The sequence below is a fragment of the Sceloporus undulatus genome, chromosome 3 (genome assembly GCF_019175285.1).
Source record: "Sceloporus undulatus isolate JIND9_A2432 ecotype Alabama chromosome 3, SceUnd_v1.1, whole genome shotgun sequence".
Classification (NCBI taxonomy): domain Eukaryota; kingdom Metazoa; phylum Chordata; class Lepidosauria; order Squamata; family Phrynosomatidae; genus Sceloporus; species Sceloporus undulatus.
In genome coordinates, this window is record NC_056524.1 from 180,489,844 (window position 1) to 180,510,553 (window position 20,710).

The following is a 20,710-nucleotide window of genomic DNA, read 5'->3' on the forward strand; positions in this document are numbered from 1 at the left end:
CACAGTTGTCAATTTCTGAACAGTGTTTTTCTTGAAGAGTCACATACAGCAGGTATAATTCTCCTTGTGAGTACTGTCATTATCATATGCCTTCAAGTCATTTCCAACTAGAGAGTGTGTGACTTGTCTCCAGAGTTGCAGTCCAATGCCAAACCCACTACACCACACTGTCTCTCCTTTGTGAGTATACCGCTAGCAGAAGCTAATATGAACTCATAAAATTTCAACAACTCTTATATAGCTTTCATTTAAGTGCATGGTGTTCTGGACTTTCAGTAGTTTTTCTCACTGCACAGAGAGAAATGGGGGATCTGAGGTCATAGAACACGAGCTTTCCCATAATTAAAATAACACCTGTGCTGAATGACTGTGCTCAATGGTGAATATTCAGAGAGTTTATTAGCTCTGATAAGATTTCCCTAAGATAATTTATGAACCTCAGATAACATGTCCTTAAAAGTAGTGGGATTAGGAACAATAATAAATAACCTTTATTTTGACTAGGTCAGAATGCTGTTCCAACAGGATATAATGTTCTGAGCGAAGATCAACAAAGATGCCATGGTGCTATTCCTGGCATTGCTAACCAAGTCCTAGTTGTATCTGTACATTTCTAAAAGTTTCAAGCACAAGTTGAAGAGGCTTTGACTGGACATAATTACATCATGTATGAACATAAAACTTAATGAGAAGGATTCCAAGCATCTGAGTGCCATGATTCCTTGCATAACTCTGAGAAAAAGTCTGGAACTGGAAGCTGTCCAATCAAATAGGCATTTTCAAAAAGCTATTTGTTCTCACCATTAATAATTTTTACACAGCAAGAACCTTAAAATCAAGAGAATGCATACAACATTGACATATTGGTCTAACTGACACTATAGTTTAACCTTAGAGAACAAGGCTGAACTTTGCATATTTCAGCCTCCATCTATAGTGAGCCTGCAAGAATGAGTTTGGAAGCTTTCACTTCCATATTTTGTAATCTGAAAATCTCTCTCTCTTTCTCAAACACACATATACACACATCTTCTTTTAGCAACTTACAGATAGCGGTTTTTGTCCTTCAAAGAATTTCTTCTGGAACTTCCACCTTCATCTTCAATAAAATTATCTTCTCCATCTTCAGATTCCAAACTACGATTACAGCTCCGAATGGTCTGAAATATGTAGTTAGCTGCTGATTCCTTTTCCATACTATGTAAGCCATCGTGACCTATCCGTTGTAAATAGTTATCTTGCCCACTGTATTCTGCAACAAACTAAAAGAAATCCCATATTGTACTGAGGACTGACCTTTAAAAGAAGAAGACAACATAGACAAGCATCCTAGTATTGTAGATAACACAGCACTTAAATGGAACCCAAAAGGCCAATGCAGCTACAACAGAGTTGTACTATTAATCTTGCATTTACAGTGGTCACCTTTATTCCTGCTGTTTGCAAACAAATATGTCTCACATATATCATGACATGCTCAGGGACTGCTTGGATTTAAGCACCCCTTAACTGTCATGGTACATTATACATTCTTGGCAAAACAAAAATGAATTTCATTTGACATAAGGAGTGTTTCCAGGATCAGACAAAAACCTTATTTAGCCCAACTTTATGTTTCCTACTGTGGACAAATAGATGTCTCTGAGAAACCTCAGAGAAGGACATGTGGACAATATTGTTAATCCATGAGCCCAGATATATTTTAGGCTGTAATCTTGAATAAACGTACTTGGAAGTATTTTTCATTAACAGCAACAATGACGTACAGTTTTATGATCAATCTTTACCTTCAGACTTTACATTTAAGGGATTTATTTTTTAAAACAAATGGCAAAGAAAGGCTCATTCTTTGGACAACAAAGATCTAAACTATTAAAATGAAAGCTGAGGCTTTTACTACACTTCATTTTCTTATTTTAACTCTGACTGACATTATTTTAAAGGCAACAGTTGCAAATTACATGCAATTATTACTACTAAGATCAACTTGCATTCTTGGGGTATCAAACATTATTTTTTGCCTAAGCTATTTCAATTCAGCTCAGCATACAGCAGCAGACTCTATTCTTGGTAACACTGATGCTGCTCTTTAAGAAAATATAAAAGGGCAACATTTATACAAAAATCACAATATTTTACTGAAATAGCAAGGTTATAAATTTATTGCAATTCAAAATTCAAAGAAAGGATCCAAACAAAATAGTTACACGAGCCTAATGTGGATCTGGCTTGGCTTTTTTCTCACTAACACTCCTTGGAGAAACATGGATGTTCCACAGGAAAAAGTGGGGGGGGGGGGAGGAATAAACTAATGGGTTAATACATGCCTCCTGTCTGAACTTAAGCTGCTCTCTGGATCCTACTCAAGACTTTAAACAAAACAAAACACTGAAGACTTACAAGTTATTGTTATATAAAATGATTATAAAATATTAGTGGTAGCCTTACTAATGAATTGGAACTTGGTACTGGGAATTAGCAGAATCTTATACAGGAAAAAAAAAATCTTTAAACGGAACTGTAATGTGACATCTGTAATTTTTGAACCACCTAGTCCAACATAGTCCATTACCCATACAATGTTAGGCTTGTATGTTTGCAACTGTTTGAACTTTACTGCATTTCCATTTCCATAAGTAGCATTTATTAATAAATTCAGGTATTATTGCTGTCATTTTCTCTCTCTTTAGTTTACCTCTAGTGTTTCATCCTGAGAGTTATACTGAGGACAAAGTCTGATGAGGCTTGCAGCCCCATCCAAAACTTCACAGAGTTCTTTTAAAAAGACACCACAGAAAGGAACAACTTTACAGCCTGGTATATTCAGAGCTCTGTTAACAACTTTTCTATATTCCGATGATGATTCATGTTGCGCCATAGCATCTTTCAAGCTTCGCATCGTTTCAATATCAGACTGGTCCATGAATTGCCACATTTTTAAAACTTTTCTTGATCTATTTTAGATGGAAAAATAAATAAATTTTATATTGAAATTTTGTAGTCCAAACCAACGTGTAACATGTGAGAATGTGTAGCTGCATTCAAAGTTCATTACCACTGATTTTTTTTTTAATGAAAGAGCGACATTCAATAGAGATACTTATGGCATTCAACACAGACAATTGTGAAAAGCAGGGTTTCATATTAAAAAGCTTATTAGAATGATTTGCAAATACATAAAAACCACTTTTCATAGCTGGGGAACGGAGGGCTGGTACAGCATGGTGGTGCCGATACTAGGGTTTGGGAGCACGCAGCAACCACACGCTTCTGAACTCTAGGATATATGGGCGCTGTGCAGCATCCATATGTTGCTGTGCTGCGCTTGTATCACTGATGCACCACAGTGTGGTAATGGCGCACTCATGGCTTCAAGCACACACTCCTAAAAGAACCCACTTTTCTGGGTTCTTTTAAGTGCAGAGGGATGCCGCGTGGTTTGGCTGCTGTGGCGTCCCTCAGGAGCAGAAAGGGGTGTACAACCCCTGAGATTGTCATTTAATATTGTTAAATAGTTAATACTGAAAATACAAATCTTCTGTGATTGCTTTAGGCTTCCAAATGGAGCTTTTATTATGAAATTGCCATGAGTCACTCACATAGTTTTACCTGGGTGTAAATATCCACTTGTCAGTATTCTTTGTTTTTCCACTGCTTCTTCCATTTTTCCTCATCCCAAAACTGATAAATTGCATAGATTTGAAAGTATTGAACTGCCTTTTCTAGTCTCATACAACTTTTAGTTCTGTTGTAACATTGTCTTTCCTCACTCCCATACTCTTTTCCTTCTCCTTCTGCTCTCACTCTTTTCCTATTGGCAGTCTTCCTCAATAAATATGATGCAGGAGACCAGGTTGAATAGGGATAGGTCAGGAAGCAGATAAATACAATCTGCCCTCCACAGTAAGGGCTGTTCGACACTGGAATGCACTCCCTCAGAGGGTGATAGAGTCTCCTTCCTTGGAGGTCTTTAAACAGAGGCTGGATGGCCATCTGTCAGGGATGCTTTGATTTGGATTTCCTGCATGGCAGGGGGTTGGACTGGATGGCCCTAGTGGTCTCTTCCAACTCTACGATTCTATGATTCGATGACAAAGAGCCCTCCTCCAACCACCATCTTGAGGGGGAGAGGTGCCTGGAAGACAAGAGCCCCCTCCTCCAACCACCATCTTGAGGGGAGAGAGGCCTGGCCTGGAAGACAAAGAGCCCTCCTCCAACCACCATCTTGAGGGGAGAGAGGCCAGGCCTGGAAGAAAAAGAGCCCTCCACCAACCACCATAGTGAGGGAGGAGAGGCCTGGCCTGGAAGACAAAGAGCCCTCCTCCACCACCATCTTGAGGGGGAGAGGCCAGCTGGAAGACAAAGAGCCCTCCTCCAACCACCATCTTGAGGGGGAGAGAGGCCTGGCCTGGAAGACAAAGAGCCCTCCTCCAACCACCATCTGTGAGGGAGAGAGAGGCCAGGCCTGGAAGACAAAGAGCCCTCCTCCAACCACCATCTTGGAGGGGAGAGAGGCCTGGCTGGAAGACAAAGAGCCCTCCTCCAACACACCATCTTGAGGGGGAGAGAGGCTGGCCGGGAAGACAAAGAGCCCTCCTCCAACCACCATCTTGAGGGGGAGAGAGGCCAGGCCTGGAAGACAAAGAGCCCTCCTCCAACCACCATCTTGAGGGGAAGAGGCCTGGCCTGGAAGACAAAGAGCCTCCTCCAACCACCACCTTGAGGGGGAGAGAGGCCAGGCCTGGAAGACAAAGAGCCCCCTCCAACCACCACCTTGAGGGAGAGAGGCCAGGCCTGGAAGACAAAAGCCCTCCTCCAACCACCATCTTGAGGGGGAGAGAGGCCTGGCTTGGAAGACAAAGAGCCCTCTCCTGACCACCATCTTGAGAGGGGAAAGAGGCCTGGCTGGAAGAAAAAGAGCCTTCCTCCAACCACCATCTTGAGGGGGAAGAGGACGCGCTGGAAGACAAAGAGCCTCCTCCTGACCACCATCTTGAGGGAGAGAGGCCTGGCCTGAAGACAAAGAGCCCTCCTCCAACACCACCTTGAGGGGAGAGAGGCCAGGCCTGGAAGACAAAGAGCCCTCCTCCACCACCATGCTTGGAGGGGAGAGAGGCCTGCTTGGAAGACAAAGAGCCCCCTCCTGACCACCATCTTGAGGGGGAGAGAGGCTGGCCTGGAAGAAAAAGAGCCCTCCTCCAACCACCATCTTGAGGGGGAGAGAGGCCAGGCTGGAGACAAGAGCCCCCTCACCACCATCTGAGGGGGAGGAGGCCAGCCTGGAAGACAAAGAGCCCTCCTCCAACCACCATCTTGAGGGGGAGAGAGGCCGGGCCTGGAAGCAAGAGCCCTCCTCCAACCCACCCACTTGAGGGGGAGAGAGGCCAGGCCTGGAAGACAAAGAGCCCTCCTCCAACCACCACCTTGAGGGGGAGAGAGGCCAGGCCTGGAAGACAAAGAGCCCTCCTCCAACCACCACTTGAGGGGAGAGAGGCCAGGCTGGAAGACAAAGAGCCTCCTCCAACCACCATCTTGAGGGGGAGAGAGGCCTGGCCGGGAAGACAAAAAGCCCTCCTCCAACCACCACTTGAGGGAGAGAGCCAGCCTGGGAAGACAAAGACCCCCCTCCAACCCACCACACCTTGAGGGGGAGAAGGCCAGGCCTAACAAAGAGCCCTCCCCCAACCACCATCTTGGGGGGAGAGAGCCTGGCTTGGAAGAACAAGAGCCCTCCTCCTGACCACCATCTTGAGGGGGAGAGGCCTGGCTGGAAGAAAAAGAGCCTTCCTCCTCAACACCATCTTGAGGGGGAGAGAGGCCTAGCCTGGAAGACAAAGAGCCCTCCTCCTGACAACCATCTTGAGGGGAGAGAGGCCTGGCCTGGAAGACAAGAGCCCTCCTCCAACCACCACCTTGAGGGGGAGAGAGGCCAGGCCTGGAAGACAAAGAGCCCTCCTCCAACCACCACTTAGAGGGGGAGAGAGGCCTGGCTTGGAAGACAAAGAGCCCTCCTCCTGACCACCATCTTGAGGGGGAGAGAGGCCTGCCTGGAAGAAAAAGAGCCCTCCCCAACCACCATCTTGAGGGGGAAGAGGCCAGGCCTGAAGACAAAGAGCCCCCTCCAACCACCATCTTGAGGGGGAGAGAGGCCAGGCCTGGAGAACAAGAGCCCTCCTCCAACCACCATCTTGAGGGGGAGAGAGGCTGGCCTGGAAGACAAAGAGCCCTCCCACCACCACCTTGAGGGGGAGAGAGTCAGGCCTGGAAGACAAAGAGCCCTCCTCCAACCACCACCTTGAGGGGGAGAGAGGCCAGCCTGGAAGACAAAGAGCCCTCCTCCAACCACCATCTTGAGGGGGAGAGAGGCCGTGGTTGGAAGACAAAGAGCCCTCCTCCTGACCACCATCTTGAGGGGGAGAGAGCCGGCCTGGAAGACAAAGAGCCTTCCCCAACCACCATCTTGAGGGGGAGAGAGGCCTAGCCGGAAGACAAAGAGCCCTCCTCCTGACCACCATTGAGGGGGAGAGAGGCCTGGCCTGGAAGACAAAGAGCCCTCTCCAACACACATCTTGAGGGGGAGAGAGGCCTAGCCTGGAAGACAAAGACCCTCCTCCAACACCATCTTGAGGGGAGAGAGGCCTGGCTTGGAAGACAAGACCCTCCTCCTACCACCATCTTGAGGGGGAGAGAGGCCTGGCCTGGAAGACAAAGAGCCCTCCTCCAACACCATCTTGAGGGGGAGAGGGCCTGGCCTGAAGACAAAGAGCCCTCCTCCAACCACCATCTTGAGGGGGAGAGAGGCCAGGCTGGAAGACAAAGAGCCCTCCTCAAACCACCATCTTGAGGGGGAGAGAGCCAGGCCTGGAAGACAAAGAGCCCCCCAACCACCATCTTGAGGGGAGAGAGGCCAGGCCTGGAAGACAAGAGCCCCCTCCAACCACATCTTGAGGGGGAGAGAGGCCTGGCCTGGAAGACAAAGAGCCCTCCTCCAACCACCATCTTTGAGGGGAGAAGGCTGGCCTGGAAACAAAGAGCCCTCCTCCAACCACCATCTTGAGGGGGAGAGAGGCCTGGCTGGAAGACAAAGAGCTCCTCCAACCACCATCTTGAGGGGAGAGAGGCCTGGCCTGGAAGACAAAGAGCCCTCCTCCAACCACCATCTGTGAGGGGAGAGAGGCCTGGCCTGGAAAGACAAAGAGCCCTCCTCCAACCACCATCTTGAGGGGGAAGAGAGCCTGGCCTGGAAGACAAAGAGCCCTCCTCCAACCACCATCTTGAGGGGGAAGAGGCCTGGCTTGAAGACAAAGAGCCCTCCTCACCACCACCTTGAGGGGGAGAGAGGCCAGGCTTGGAAGACAAAGAGCCTCCTCCAACCACCATCTTGAGGGGGAGAGAGGCCTAGCCTGGAAGACAAAGAGCCTCCTCCAACCACCATCTTGAGGGGGAGAGGGCCTGGCTTGGAAGACAAGAGCCTCCTCCTACCACCATCTTAGGGGGAGGGAGGCCTGGCCTGGAAGACAAAGAGCCCTCCTCCAACTACCATCTTGAGGGGGAGAGAGGCCTGGCTGGAAGACAAAGAGCCCTCCTCCAACCACCATCTTGAGGGGGAGAGAGGCCAGGCCTGGAAGACAAAGAGCCCTCCTCCACCACCATCTTGAGGGGAGAGAGGCCGGCCTGGAAGACAAAGAGCCCTCCTCCAACCACCATCTTGAGGGGGAGAGAGCAGGCGTGAAGACAAAGAGCCCTCTCCAACCACCATCTTGAGGGGGAAGAGGCCTGGCCTGGAAGACAAAGAGCCCTCCTCCAACCACATCTGAGGGGGGGAGAGAGGCCTGGCCTGGAAGACAAAGAGCCCTCCCCAACCACCATCTGGGGAGAGAGCCGGCCTGGAAGACAAAGAGCCCTCCTCCAACCACCATCTTGAGGGGGAGAGAGGCCTGGCCTGGAAGACAAAGAGCCCTCCTCCAACCACCACTTGAGGGGAGAGAGGCCTGGCTGGAAGACAAAGACCCCCTCCAACCACCATCTTGAGGGAGAGAGCCTGGCTGGAAGACAAAGAGCCCTCCTCCAACCACATCTTGAGGGGAGAGAGAGGCCTTGCAATTTTTTGTATTGTTTTGCAACTTTACTGTACACCGCTATGATCACTGCGGAATAGCGGTCTATAAATAAAAATTATTATTATTATTTATTTTATTATTATTAGTATTATTATTATTATTTATTTATCTGGATTTATACCCCATTCTTCAGCCAGAAGGCCTCAGAGTGACATAGGGCACAAACCCCGGCAAAGGTGGAATGTGATATGCAAGGGAAAAGCCCGGTGGAAGGGGAGAACACGTGCACCCCTTCTGGTGGTGCGGGGGGGGCACGTTGCCATTCAACCGCCTGGCAACCAATCAAATCCGTAGTTAAACCCGGAATGGGAGGTTCGACTGTAGTAGCATGTATTGTTAGTATCAATTATTAAAAATCATAAGAAAAAGGGAGGGAGAGGTGTTTTTTTAATGTTGTGTCATGTAAGAAGTAATCTTTGCTTAAATTTTGATATTTTTAATTTCTCTACCGACTCCTTTTAATTTCTATACAGAAATCTAGTATTGTATTTCTTTGGAAAAGTATGCTAATGTTTCTAATTTAAGATGTTTATCATTTTGGAAGATAAATGCACTGTCTCTAGAGTATTCTGAGAAAAGACCTGCTTCTCACCAAATGTAACCTTCATTATCCATTTCATTCAGTTTTCCCAAAACAACTATCGTAAACTCACCAGACAAGATAAGTCATACAACTTAGTAACAGAACACTGTTTAGTATAGTGACTGATGATGCACAGTTCACAATTTATTTTTTTAAAAGGACAGCTGTATGTAACAGAAGCTGCAGTATAATCTATCTTTGAGTCTCCATTATTTGAAGGATGAGCTGTACGTACCTTAGCCCTGCCAAGAACTCCATGACAGCATTGTAGTTGCCCATGTTCCAGCAGCATTTTGCCACATGAACTACATAGGAGAAGACTTCTCTTTTCTCCTCCATAGAACCTGCTGTAAGAATCAGCCATGTCACCCAGGAACTCACCTTATTAAACAAACAAACAAAGGATTAAGTATTTGTATACTTTTACTTGGATTTATATATCTTACACTTGATTGGATTAACTGAAATATCAAATATAGGTTGTTTTGTATTGTCTTGTTCCAAACAGGAAAGTGAAAACCATGATATATAACCTCTCTATTTTTTAGTGTCACCCTCCCTTCTCCAGAGACTGAGATGTGTCATGTTACATAATTTCTTTAAGTTCATGTACAGATTTAAACATACTAAGCATATATAAACAGTAATAGTTCATATGCATGAGTGTTTAAAAGCTTCATTTTAAAATAAACAAGAGGCCCTTAAAAAAGTATGATAATAATCTGGTGTTCCCCCTCCTCCCATGCTTTTTGTTGGTAATAGCAGTAGTCAGACTCTATGGCCTTCAATTGTCAATCAGGTCAAGAATATGACCCACAGGAAGGTCCTAATACAAGCAGTACATCTAAGTAGGTAGGAATTGGCACCACTGACTGCCAGAGTCGACTGACCTTATCAGACCCATAGTGGGGTAATTCTACTTTTTGTCATGTATCCTAGACTGTAAGATTAAGACTGGGAAAGACCAAGGTGTTGCAACCATAAGCATGCATATTTGAGAATAAACACCACTTAAACTAGTAGAGACATAGAACTTTATTACATGAGGCTACCAAAGCAGAATTTCAACAGGATAAAAATGTCTCTGGCACCAGTACTTATTACACAACGTTGTGTCCATCCTGCTGCTGCCTTCTGATCCATTCATTATTCATTATTTCTGAATATACATGGATAGTAAGGTGGGTTTATAGAGGCCATGCAGAAGAGAGAACATGGGACCATAGATCACCAAAGCAGCACCTTAGTGCTACTGCAGAGAAGTGTGATAATCAATGTTCTCAAATCTGTATTTTTCCATTTCCTTGAACTACCACAATTGCAGCAAGACAGCAGGCTGTTGTGATAAAGTCTTTATTTCTGAGTAAACATTGATAGGACTGATCTCTTTATAAAGGAATTAGATGTCCATGGTTATGAGCAAGATGTTAGGCAAAGAAACTGAGCAAAATATCTAAGGGGTTCCATCTCAAAAAATCAGGCCATGAGATTCTACATAGAAGTGGGCCACTTTGTGCACCCCCTACCATCTGGTGTAAATTAGGATAACAGCCTTGGTTTTAAAGGCCTTGACTGCAAAATCCCCAGTGGATAGGATGTGCCCTCCCTCTGAAACAATGTCCAACTGCTTACAAAATAGTGGTATGAGAAAATAAAACTAGGAGTCAACTTAAAAAAATAATGTCATCACATTTCCATAAGGACTGCAAAACATAAAGGGGTGATGGATGGACAAAGCCAGTGAAAGATCAAATGTCTTTGTGGCACACCACGGGAATCATTTTATGTTCCCCTGATAGACTAGAAAAAAAATGCCATTGGCAACCGTTACTTGCCCAAGACTGGCTCCCAGCTGAGCCAACTCTTCCTGCTGCCACCATCAAGATGAACTCAGTGAAGCAGCTCCTCCTAGTTCCTACAACCCCAGGAAGACACATACCCAAACTCTGCATTATGTTCAATTATAAACAGGTTCCATCTACAGTTTTTGCTCTCAAAACTATACCTATTTGGGCTACCACTTCAACTTTATCTAAAATTTCATATTCCCAATATAACTCTATTAACATGTCCTGCTTCATATTTACTACATTTAGTGAGAACAATGGACTTAAGGTATAGTTTTCCTTGTATTCAAAATCTGTTCATGTATAGATGATCTCTGCCAGCTATCACTCAGAAAATGTTCAGCTTACTTTCCCACAACACAAATTAAAGAAAAGAGAAAGAGAAAGCTGTAATTTCACATGGAAACCTAATTCAAACCAACTGGGCTATTTTACACTGAGATTCCCAAGGGATTGTTTTTTTTTTCTTGTTCTATAAACACTTATCAACATGAGATAATAAATGTGATCTTTTCTTTCCTACATTTAGTTTCCTTCTTCTTGGCTCATGAACAACTTATAATTTATGTTTACGGACATTTCTTTAGTGATGAGAGCTTCATATATGAGATAAAAACACATTTCCTTTCAAAGAAAAGAAAACTGTATTTCATCTTCTACTGACAGCTAGATTTAAAGACACAAACCCAGCTTGTAAAGTCAGCCACAAGAATGTGTTGAACTAATTTAAAAAAACCCAGAGGGATTGTATACATCAGTGCATTATTTTAAAGTAATTTAGATAATTGTCTCCTTCTGTATATCTGATTCTTAATTATTAGGCCAGTAAACCCAATAAAGCACTGTATAGGAACCAGACATCTATATATCTGTTTTCACTCAAGGTTTCAATTTAATCTACATGTTTAGTTATTTATTTCTGAGTCACCCAATAACTGCCATTCTTGCAGTGATATAATCTAGCATAAGTAAAGCCAGAGAACTCAGTGAGAATTACTTCAAAGGAAATGTGCAAAAGACCTGGCTGCCCTGCATCCTATTTTCAGAATGTTGAAGTAAATATTAATGAATAGTTGATTTGCGAGACAGCAATGTTAACTGTACAAATTATTTTACTGGGATTCCTCATCACATAAGAAATAGAAGCTATGTTTCTAACCACTAGATTAAATAGCGGTACCACTGAAGATGTGAACTCTGCAAAACTAGCACAAAGTCATTTCAATGTCATTCTAAGCATTCTGAAGGTGTCTCCCTGGCCTCATGTGCTCCTGTCTGGATTATGTAGGGCCAGGATCAGGCAAACCAGGCATGGATCCAGATTGATTCTGACCTAAAAGGGCCATAACCCATTCTAAAAAGACCAAATGTTTGCCACAGAGTTCCTAAGAAACTCTGCAGTGACAGCCGGCAGACCAGGCAGCCCCATGAACCCCGTACCTGCCTCCACCATTGCGGCTTCTGACCTGTGACACTGGATAGGGTGCCTGGTCACATGGGAATACCCAGGAATCACATTTTCTCTGCAATGGGGCTTTTCTCAGCAGCCATCACGTAGAGGTAGGTATGGGCTACACAGCAGTAGCACATCCATGCTTTGGTGGTAAGTGGGCATGTAAGCACCTGCCTGTTGCTGCGCTGGCCCAGGGACTGGCCTGGGTCAAGATCTGGGGCAGGGTAGCACAAGCTTGGCCCCTGCTATCTTACCCCTTTGCTTAGGGCCTCAGTCATTCTAAGCAAGGAGAAGAGAGTTTACAAGTCTTTATAGCTGCATCCACACTGCAGAAATAATCCAGTCTGACACCACTTTAATTGCCATGGCTCAATGAGATGGCATTCAGGAAAAGTAATTTTGTGAGACATTTAGCTTTCTCTGACAGAAGGCGCTGATGCCTCAACAAACCTCAAATCTCAGAATTCCATAGTACTGAAGCATGAGAGTCAATGTGGTGTCAAAGTCTATTATTTCCTCGGACGCAGCTAAGGAAGCACAAACATTCTCTTCTATGACAGTGGACCTGTGTGGGCGCGCCTTGCATGGCTCCTGGAAAAAACCCTGGTGTGCCCCAGAAGTAATGGGGTGCATGCCTGCAGCGCACAGTATATGCAGCGCCGCAGGCACAAGCCCCATTACTTCTAATGGGGCTCAAGCATACGCATTTTTCCCTTACACGGGGGGGGGGGGGGGGGGGGGGCGGCAGAACAGATCCCTTGCATAAGGGAAGGGCCCACTGTATAAGATCTGTTGTTATTGCTGTTGGTTATTGTTGTTGTTATTGTATACCTTCAACTCATTTTACTTATGTTAACCATAAGGTGAGGTTGAGAGAGTGTGGCTTACCCAAGGTCACCCAGTGGGTTTTCATGACCAAGCAAGGATTTGAACTCTCATTTCCCAGTGTTAAATAATAATAATAAAATAAAATATTTATTTCTATCCCACCTCTCCCTTCGAGGATCAAGGTGAGTAACAATTACATAGACAATAATAAAATATTCCCTAACCTCCTTGACCCTCCCTCCTATTCCTAAAATTAAAATACAACATACCAGCAACAATAAAAATTCTAGTACAGTGTTTTAGTCCAACACTTTAACCACTACACCTCACTGGCTCTAATATGATCCTTTATTTCAGTTTATATGCCACTTTCCAATTACGATATTCCCGTAGTGGCATGGGACAAAACTAATAATGTGCTCTAAATTTAGAATGTCATCAAACTTCTAAAAATCACAAGTCAATAGAGCATGTCCCCGAAAGGTGTGGTCTTCACAAATACCAGATAAAATTTCAAAATTTCTGCCCACAAGTGGGCATACATATGACTAAATACTAAAACATGGGGGAACTGAAAAGGACAAAGAACCTCCTTTTCATTGATATGCTGGAGTCTAGCACCAAGACCTACAAAAATGGGTATCAACCAAGCAAGAACCACTTATCTCTGCAGCATTTCATATATCTAGGATCAGGGATGTTGAAAACCATCTTCAGTCCATTCCACAGGTGTTTTGGCCAAACAAGTACACCTAACAGCTCAGTGTTAACAGTCCCCTTGTCTTCCATGCACATATTACATGTAGATTTTTCCATATTCTTCTACAGATTCTTGCACATAGAATTCTGAAGACACACCAATAAAGGACATGTATGGTGTCTCACCATGGCACTACCTTTCCGTAATGGTAGGATTGTGTACCCCTGCAAGATAAAAAGGCTATGATGGAAGTAGCAGTGCTGCTAATAGGGTCTCCTAAGGCAGACAAACTTTTCCCGAGGAGTCAGTAGTGGAGGTGGAGGATATCTCAGAGACAACAGTAGTGGAGCCATACCTACCATTTGTTAGAATTGCACCCTTTTTGAATATCTTTTAGCATGAACCCTTTGATGAGACAATGCAAAATAAAACAAGACACAGTGCCAGAAAATGACACTCTCAGGTTGGAAGGCACTCAGTTACTAGAGTATTTCCAAGGACAACTATGAGTAGTGCTGTGGTAATGATGTAATTGGACTCAAGCCAAAAGGACCTTCAGCTGTTGACATGTTGAAACTACACAACACACACTATAAGAACAAGGAATGTGAGAAGCATGAACCAAGGCCAGATAGACATAGGAAAACAAGAAATGGAACATATAAATATTACAGTACTTGGGGTGAGTGATCTAAAATGGACAGAAATGGGTAATTTTGAGTCAGATAATTACACTGTGTTTTATTCAGGACATGAAATAGGATGGTATTAATAGTGAGGAGAGATGTAGCAAAAGCAGTCAAATATAATGCAGTCTGACCAAATAATAAGACTTATGGGGAAAACTTTTTAATATGACCATAATCCAAGGTTATATTCCAACTACAGAGGCAGAAGAATAAATTGAAAGATTCTGTGGTGGAGTTCAGAAGGAAATGAATTACACACCAAAACAGGACTTGTTAATCACAGGCAATTGTAATGCCAAAGAAGTAAACAGAGCACATTAAAAAAAAGTGGGAAAATTTAGTCTAGGATCAAGAAATGAAGCAACAGTTTGTTCCTTGCAAATACATTCTTCAAGCAACCTAAGATGTGGCAGTCTACATAGATTTTACCAGATGGCCAATCTAGAGATCCAACAGTCTAAATTTGGAACCAGAAGATGGAGAGCCTGCATTCTCTCTGCAAAAAAAGAGAGACCAAGAACAGACTGTGGCACAGACCATGAACTGCTACTATGAAAAATTACAGTAAAGCTAAAGAAAAACACTAGACCAACCGTCATGCCAAAATACAACCTGAAGAACATCCCCATAGAATTAAATGATAGTGTAAATACAGATTTGCACTTTTAAGCCTAATTGACAGGGAGACAGAAGAACTCTGGACTGAAGCCAAGGAATACAAAAAGCCAAAAAGAAAGAGAAATATCAGTGGATGCAGATGGGAGTTAAGGACAGATGTGAAGTAAAGGGGGACAGAAATAGAGTCAGAAGCCTGAATGAACTGTTCAGCAACCTGTGCACAGGGACAAAGAGAACTATTGTAATAATCAGTGGAGAGGAATAGAAGATGTCAACAAAAAAGGAAGAATAAGAGACCTCTTCCACAAGTTCCAAGAAAGCAAAGGAAATTTTAAACCAGGAGTGGAGATGCTATGCAACCAACAGGGAAACACATTACATAAACAAATACAGTGGAACCTTGTTATACACTGGGCTTTGGTTCCAAGATCCCCCGTGTATAACAAAATCAGTGTATGCTCAAGTCCCGTTAAATATAATGACATAGCAAAATGGTGTTCCTTATAAAAAAATGGAAAATCAAGGTTTGATATTTGATTTTATCCATTACAAATTTGTTCTTTCTTACATTTTGTGTGCTATTTCAATGACTAAAGAGAATTATTATATATTATTGATCAATGCCAGTGAGTGACTCCCAGTGTCTCTTTTTGATCTTTAACTCTTTGTTAAAGCCTTCCTCTTCACCTATTCCTCTCTCATTCTTTCCTAATGATTTTGCAACTTATTTCAATACTAAAATCGAAACTATCTGCTCCAATCTCAAGGTTCCTGATTCTTCCACTGCTCTAGCATTTCAACCACCCATATTGGTAAAATTTTCTGCTTTTTCTTCCATTTCACTGGATAAACTATCTAAGTTGGTGTCTTCTTCTAATCCATAAATCTGTTCTCTTGACCCAATTCCTTCTCATTTCCTGATCTTCGTTGCCCTTGCTATACAGCCTTCTCTTCTTTACATTATTCTTTCTCTCACCACTGGCTCTTTTCCCTCTGCATTTAAATATGCATTAGTATCTCTCACCCTGAAGAAGCCATCACTTGATCCATTCTCCCTCTCTAACTATCAACCTATTTCATTTCTGCCTTTCCTCTCAGGTTTTGGAACATGCTGTTTACATTTGCTGTGTTAGGTTTCTTTCTAGTAATTCCATTATGGATCCTTTTCAATTGGGTTTCCGTCCCTTTCACTCTACAGAGATGGTCCGTACAAAGATTGCAAATGATCTTCTTCTGGCCAAATCAGAAGGCCTGTACTCAGTTCTTGTTCTTCTTGATCTTTACACTGCTTTTGGCATTATCAATCATGGCCTTTTGGTGGATTTGCTCCAGGAGCTGGGATTCACTGATTTGGTCCTTGACTGGTTTAAATAATACCTTTTGAATAGGTCATATGCCGTGGTAGTTGAAGGTCAGTTTTCTATTCCTATCTCGCTACCAGTCCAAGTCCCATAAGTCTCCCTGATCCTAGGTCTGTTGTTATTATCTTTATACATTCTGTCTTTAGGTAATGTTATTAGCTCTTAGGTTTTCAATACCATTTATATGCCGATGAGGCCCAATTGTACTTTTCCACTCCAGAACTCTCTTTGACCACTGAACAATGAGTTTCATCATGTTTCTCAGCCATATCTGCATGGATGCTTTATCAGCATTTGAAACTTAATATGGCTAAAACTAAATTATTTTTCCACCAAAACTGACTTCACAATATACATTCTCAATTACAGTCAGTAACATTTGCATTCATCCTGTGAAGGAAGCATGTAGCCCTGGCTTTTTCTTTTAATTCTTCTTTGTCATTTATTCCTCAGATCAGACCACAGCCAAGTCTTGTTGATTATTATTTTTTAACAATCTAGCTAAAATTAGACCTTTTCTTTCAGTATCTACTGCTAAGACTTTAGTTCATTTCTTGGTTATTTCTTGCCTTGACAACTTCAGCCTTCTGTTGATGGGGCTTCCTCTGTCTCACCTTGGCCCTTTGATCTCCATTCAACATTCTGCTGCCAGGATCATCTTTTCTACTCCCTGTTATGACCACATCACCCCTCTGTTCACATCCCTTCACTGGCTCCCCATTCCTTTTAGGATTCACTATAAGTTTCTTCTTTTAATCTTTAAAGCCCTACATGGTCTGGCCCACCCTTATTTGTCAGCTCTTATTTCTGCCCACATTCTGTTCCTGCTTTACGCTCCAGAGGCTCAGGACTGTCCTGGAATCTCCTTCCCAAACATCTAGAGACTATTACTTCCTTGGTTACAATATTTAACTGAGACAAAGTGCATGGTATTTTAGAGGGACCTTTTAATCATTCCCATGCTAAGACATATGTATTCACCCAGACATTTCCAATACGTTCTACTGTGAACTGTTTCATTGTTGTTGTTGTTGTGACTATTCTGTTGTTAGATGTTTTCATACTGCTCTTACCTACCCTGGATTTTTTAAAAAGAATGTTCAGACAAAGATAGAAATAAAAAGCAAACAAATAAATAGATTCATGTATACATTTACCTAGCAACAAGTCCCTTGTATTCAAGTGGATTTATATTTGAGTAGAAACATGTAAGACAGTGTTGTGAAATGCCATAAAGATAAAGCAAGACATGCAGAATGGTTGACAATTCAGAAATGCATCCAAGAATGATACTTCAGACTGCTCACTTAGAAACAAATGTACTATAACCAATAAACAAACAACTAATTATGGAACCTCAGGCTAACAGGTTTGAGACAGAAGCATTGCATCCATAGCAAAACTAATACACAGATCCACAGGAATTATTCATAGAGCCCTTTTACGCTCATCATAGCTTTTCTAGTTGTCCTGGTAATGTAAACAGAAGCTTAGAAATACCTCAAGTGCAAGACAAAATATTGAAGTATTTTTTAAAAAATGGTTTCAGATTTCTTTAGAAGTACCAGCGATTAACTATTTAATGTATAAGCTGCATAGCAAGGGATTTTTTTATTGCTTCACATTTAAATGACTCAGCAGTTAACCATACTAAGAGGTACAGTTTCAGGCAAGATACATTTCATCAAAAGTAAAGTACAATAGAAAGGGAGTCTTATGTAGAAATGCAAATCTCCATCTCAAAATATTTGGAGTACAATAAATTGTTCTATATACATATATTACTGAGCTTCATAATAAATTGGATTTTGGATGCTTAGGGGTACTAGTAAAAGTTTTATAGTTTCATCCCATGTACTTTGTTTCAGTAAAGTATTGTATTCCACGGGGCATACATTTATACTTACTATATTCCATGAGGCATTACATTTACATTAAAGGAAAGGATTTAACCATTGGGTTTACATTAAATTGCCATTTAAGTTAAATGTTTTAACTTAAGTTAAAAGCTTTACTAGAATGAAGCTAAGAGATGCCACCCATGATTTTATCCAACCACCAACACTTCTTTTGAGTTGCTGCCTCAGTTTTTGAAAATTCCATGATTCATCTGCACCATCAAAACCTCTCCTCTTGCTCCCCCGTTCTCTCTTTCTTACAATCCCATTGTTTATCCTTCCCCTTTCTTTATTTGATTCCTGTGTTGATCCGAGCAAAAGCCCTACAGTTAAAGAGATTCACAATTTAGCTTACTGTGACAGATGAGAAGTCTCTACACAGGAGCACCACCTGGACACAAAGAGGACCATCCAGTCTTCAATTTTCCTTTTTGAATTTCCATTTGATGCTTTAAATTTTATTTATTTATTTATTTATGGGATTTATAGCCCACCTTTTTCTCCAAATGGGAATCTTTTAACTTTACAGTTGACTGAACTACTGTATATACTAAATTATAAGTCATGTATTAGTCGAGGGCAGATTTGAGGGCCAAAACTATGGATATTACCTCATCCCAGGTTTCTGGGGTAAATTTTTTGATCAAAATTTCGATAATCATTCAAGAATATATACAGTATTATATCTAACAATGAACTAAAATAATCAAAGATTCTTGTAGCTATCTGAATAAACTATCTGATGGTGACCACAGAGGGCCCTGAGAAGCAGGAGCCAGTATGCAGCCATGACAGAGGGTTGCTGAAGATGCACTCCTGCCCCTGACCACAAAACAGCCATGTGGGTAAATCATGAAGTCTAATTACTGGAGAGAATTTTAAAGCAGCTGTTTGCAAATAGCTGCATCAAAAAGAAAAAAGAAAGGAAAATTTTCTTATCTGAGGAAATATCTGGGACCAGCAGGAAGAAAAATTCTTTATAGAACCACGAAGGTACAGAAATATAGCTGTAGGTTTCCCCAAGCAGATTAGACAACCAAAGACTGATACAGCAAGAAGTAAATAGATCCTTAGACCTTACAGTGTAAACAGACAAAAGTCAGTCTGGGTTGGAATGGCAACAAAGGCTTTGAGAGATGAAACAATGTGTTCCAGACAAAAAGACCCTGCTTAAAAGTAGAAAGAGCACCGTGGTTTGGGAGATAAAACCTACCCATGTCAACCTTCTGTATTTTATCAGCTGAAATAGTTTCTTCCTCAGATGTAAATGCATTTCTCCACTTTTAATAAACCATATATTTAATTTTTAAATATATTGATTACTTTCTGTTAATCTGAAGCAAACAGAATTTTAAATACTGAAACTCCAAGGTAATAACAACCAGATTGGCCCATTCTTTGAAATCATTAGGTGACTAGGCTACTGTCCACTTCAACATAAGCGGCCATCAAGCTCATGGTCTGTTTACTTTTTTTGATTTCACCTGCCTCTTCCAGAAACACCAGGGACCAGCAGAGAGACTCTGCAGGCACAGGAGCCCAGCTGTCCCCCCCTCCCCACCCATGGTCCTAGATTGTAATGTTTTAAGATTGTGTATCGTTTATATTGTTTTTAGGATTGGGATGGGGAATTGAGAATTGGGATTATTTTCTTTTTTTACTTTTTTTGTTTGTTTATTGCTATGTAATTTGCTTTGTTAATTTTATTGCTGCTGTGAATTGCTATGTATTTTTGCTATATATTGCTATTGATAATTACTTCATTATTTTATTATTGTTGTTTATTTGCTTTGTACTTTCTTTATTGTTGTAACCCGCCCTGATTCCTTGTGACTGGGCGGGCTATAAATAAATCCTTATTATTATTATTATTATTATTATTATTATTTCAAAAATTTACTTTGTGTTTCTAAGAAAGGTCCAGTGAATTTAACAAGACATAAGTTACGTACAGTTAATGCATATATTCGACTGCAGTCCTGGTAGATCTAAAAATCACAGAACTCTAAAATTAGATTGGCTCAGCCACAGTGCCAAACTTTTGGCTCTATGTGAAAAACCTTTGAAGCACTTTTGAGTTCCCCAACTCCCACCTCTTCTTCCCCATGCGTGTCATGATTTCCTTTCCGTATGTGAAACAAACTTTACCATGGCATTTCTTCTGAACTAGCAGACTCTGGTTTATATTTGCCCTGCACCCCAGGACCAGAAATCATAATTTTCAATTACACTTCTGTTTTGGATTAAATAAAAAGCAATGGTTTATTGCAAAGCAAGGAGGGAGAAGATGGAATTTTATGATTTAAACAGAACATCAAATGTTGTTATATGTAGAGGATTCATTGGCAGGTTACAGACCGCCTGTTTGGGGCGGGCTGCACCTGCCCCTTTCCCCGGTGTATCGGGGCCTCAGTGGCCAGACCGGCAGCCGCTGAGGCCCCGATCCGCCGCTTTCCAGGCTGCGGGGAAGCGGCAAAAGGCCGCTTCCCCGCAGCCTGAAAACGGGTGTCCCTGGGGCTTCAAGCCCCAAGGACACCCCGCGGCGGCGGGGAGGAGAACTTTAGACTGACAGTTCTCTGCATAGGAGGAAAAAGGTTCCGCAGCTGTCAGCCA

The 20,710-nt window shown here is 42.4% G+C and overlaps 1 protein-coding gene across 3 annotated transcripts in view; it reads right to left on the minus strand.

Moving 5' to 3' along the window:
* Positions 1 to 20,710, minus strand: part of PLCE1 (phospholipase C epsilon 1) — a 196,888-nt gene that overhangs the window by 58,096 nt on the left and 118,082 nt on the right. For all 3 annotated transcript variants that reach the window (XM_042456837.1, XM_042456836.1, XM_042456838.1), the window contains 3 exons: positions 8,939 to 9,084; positions 2,696 to 2,954; positions 1,048 to 1,262 (listed from right to left, as the gene is read on the minus strand). In XM_042456837.1, the coding sequence (XP_042312771.1) occupies positions 1,048 to 1,262; positions 2,696 to 2,954; positions 8,939 to 9,084 (620 nt within the window). The remainder of the gene's footprint in view (positions 1 to 1,047; positions 1,263 to 2,695; positions 2,955 to 8,938; positions 9,085 to 20,710) is intronic.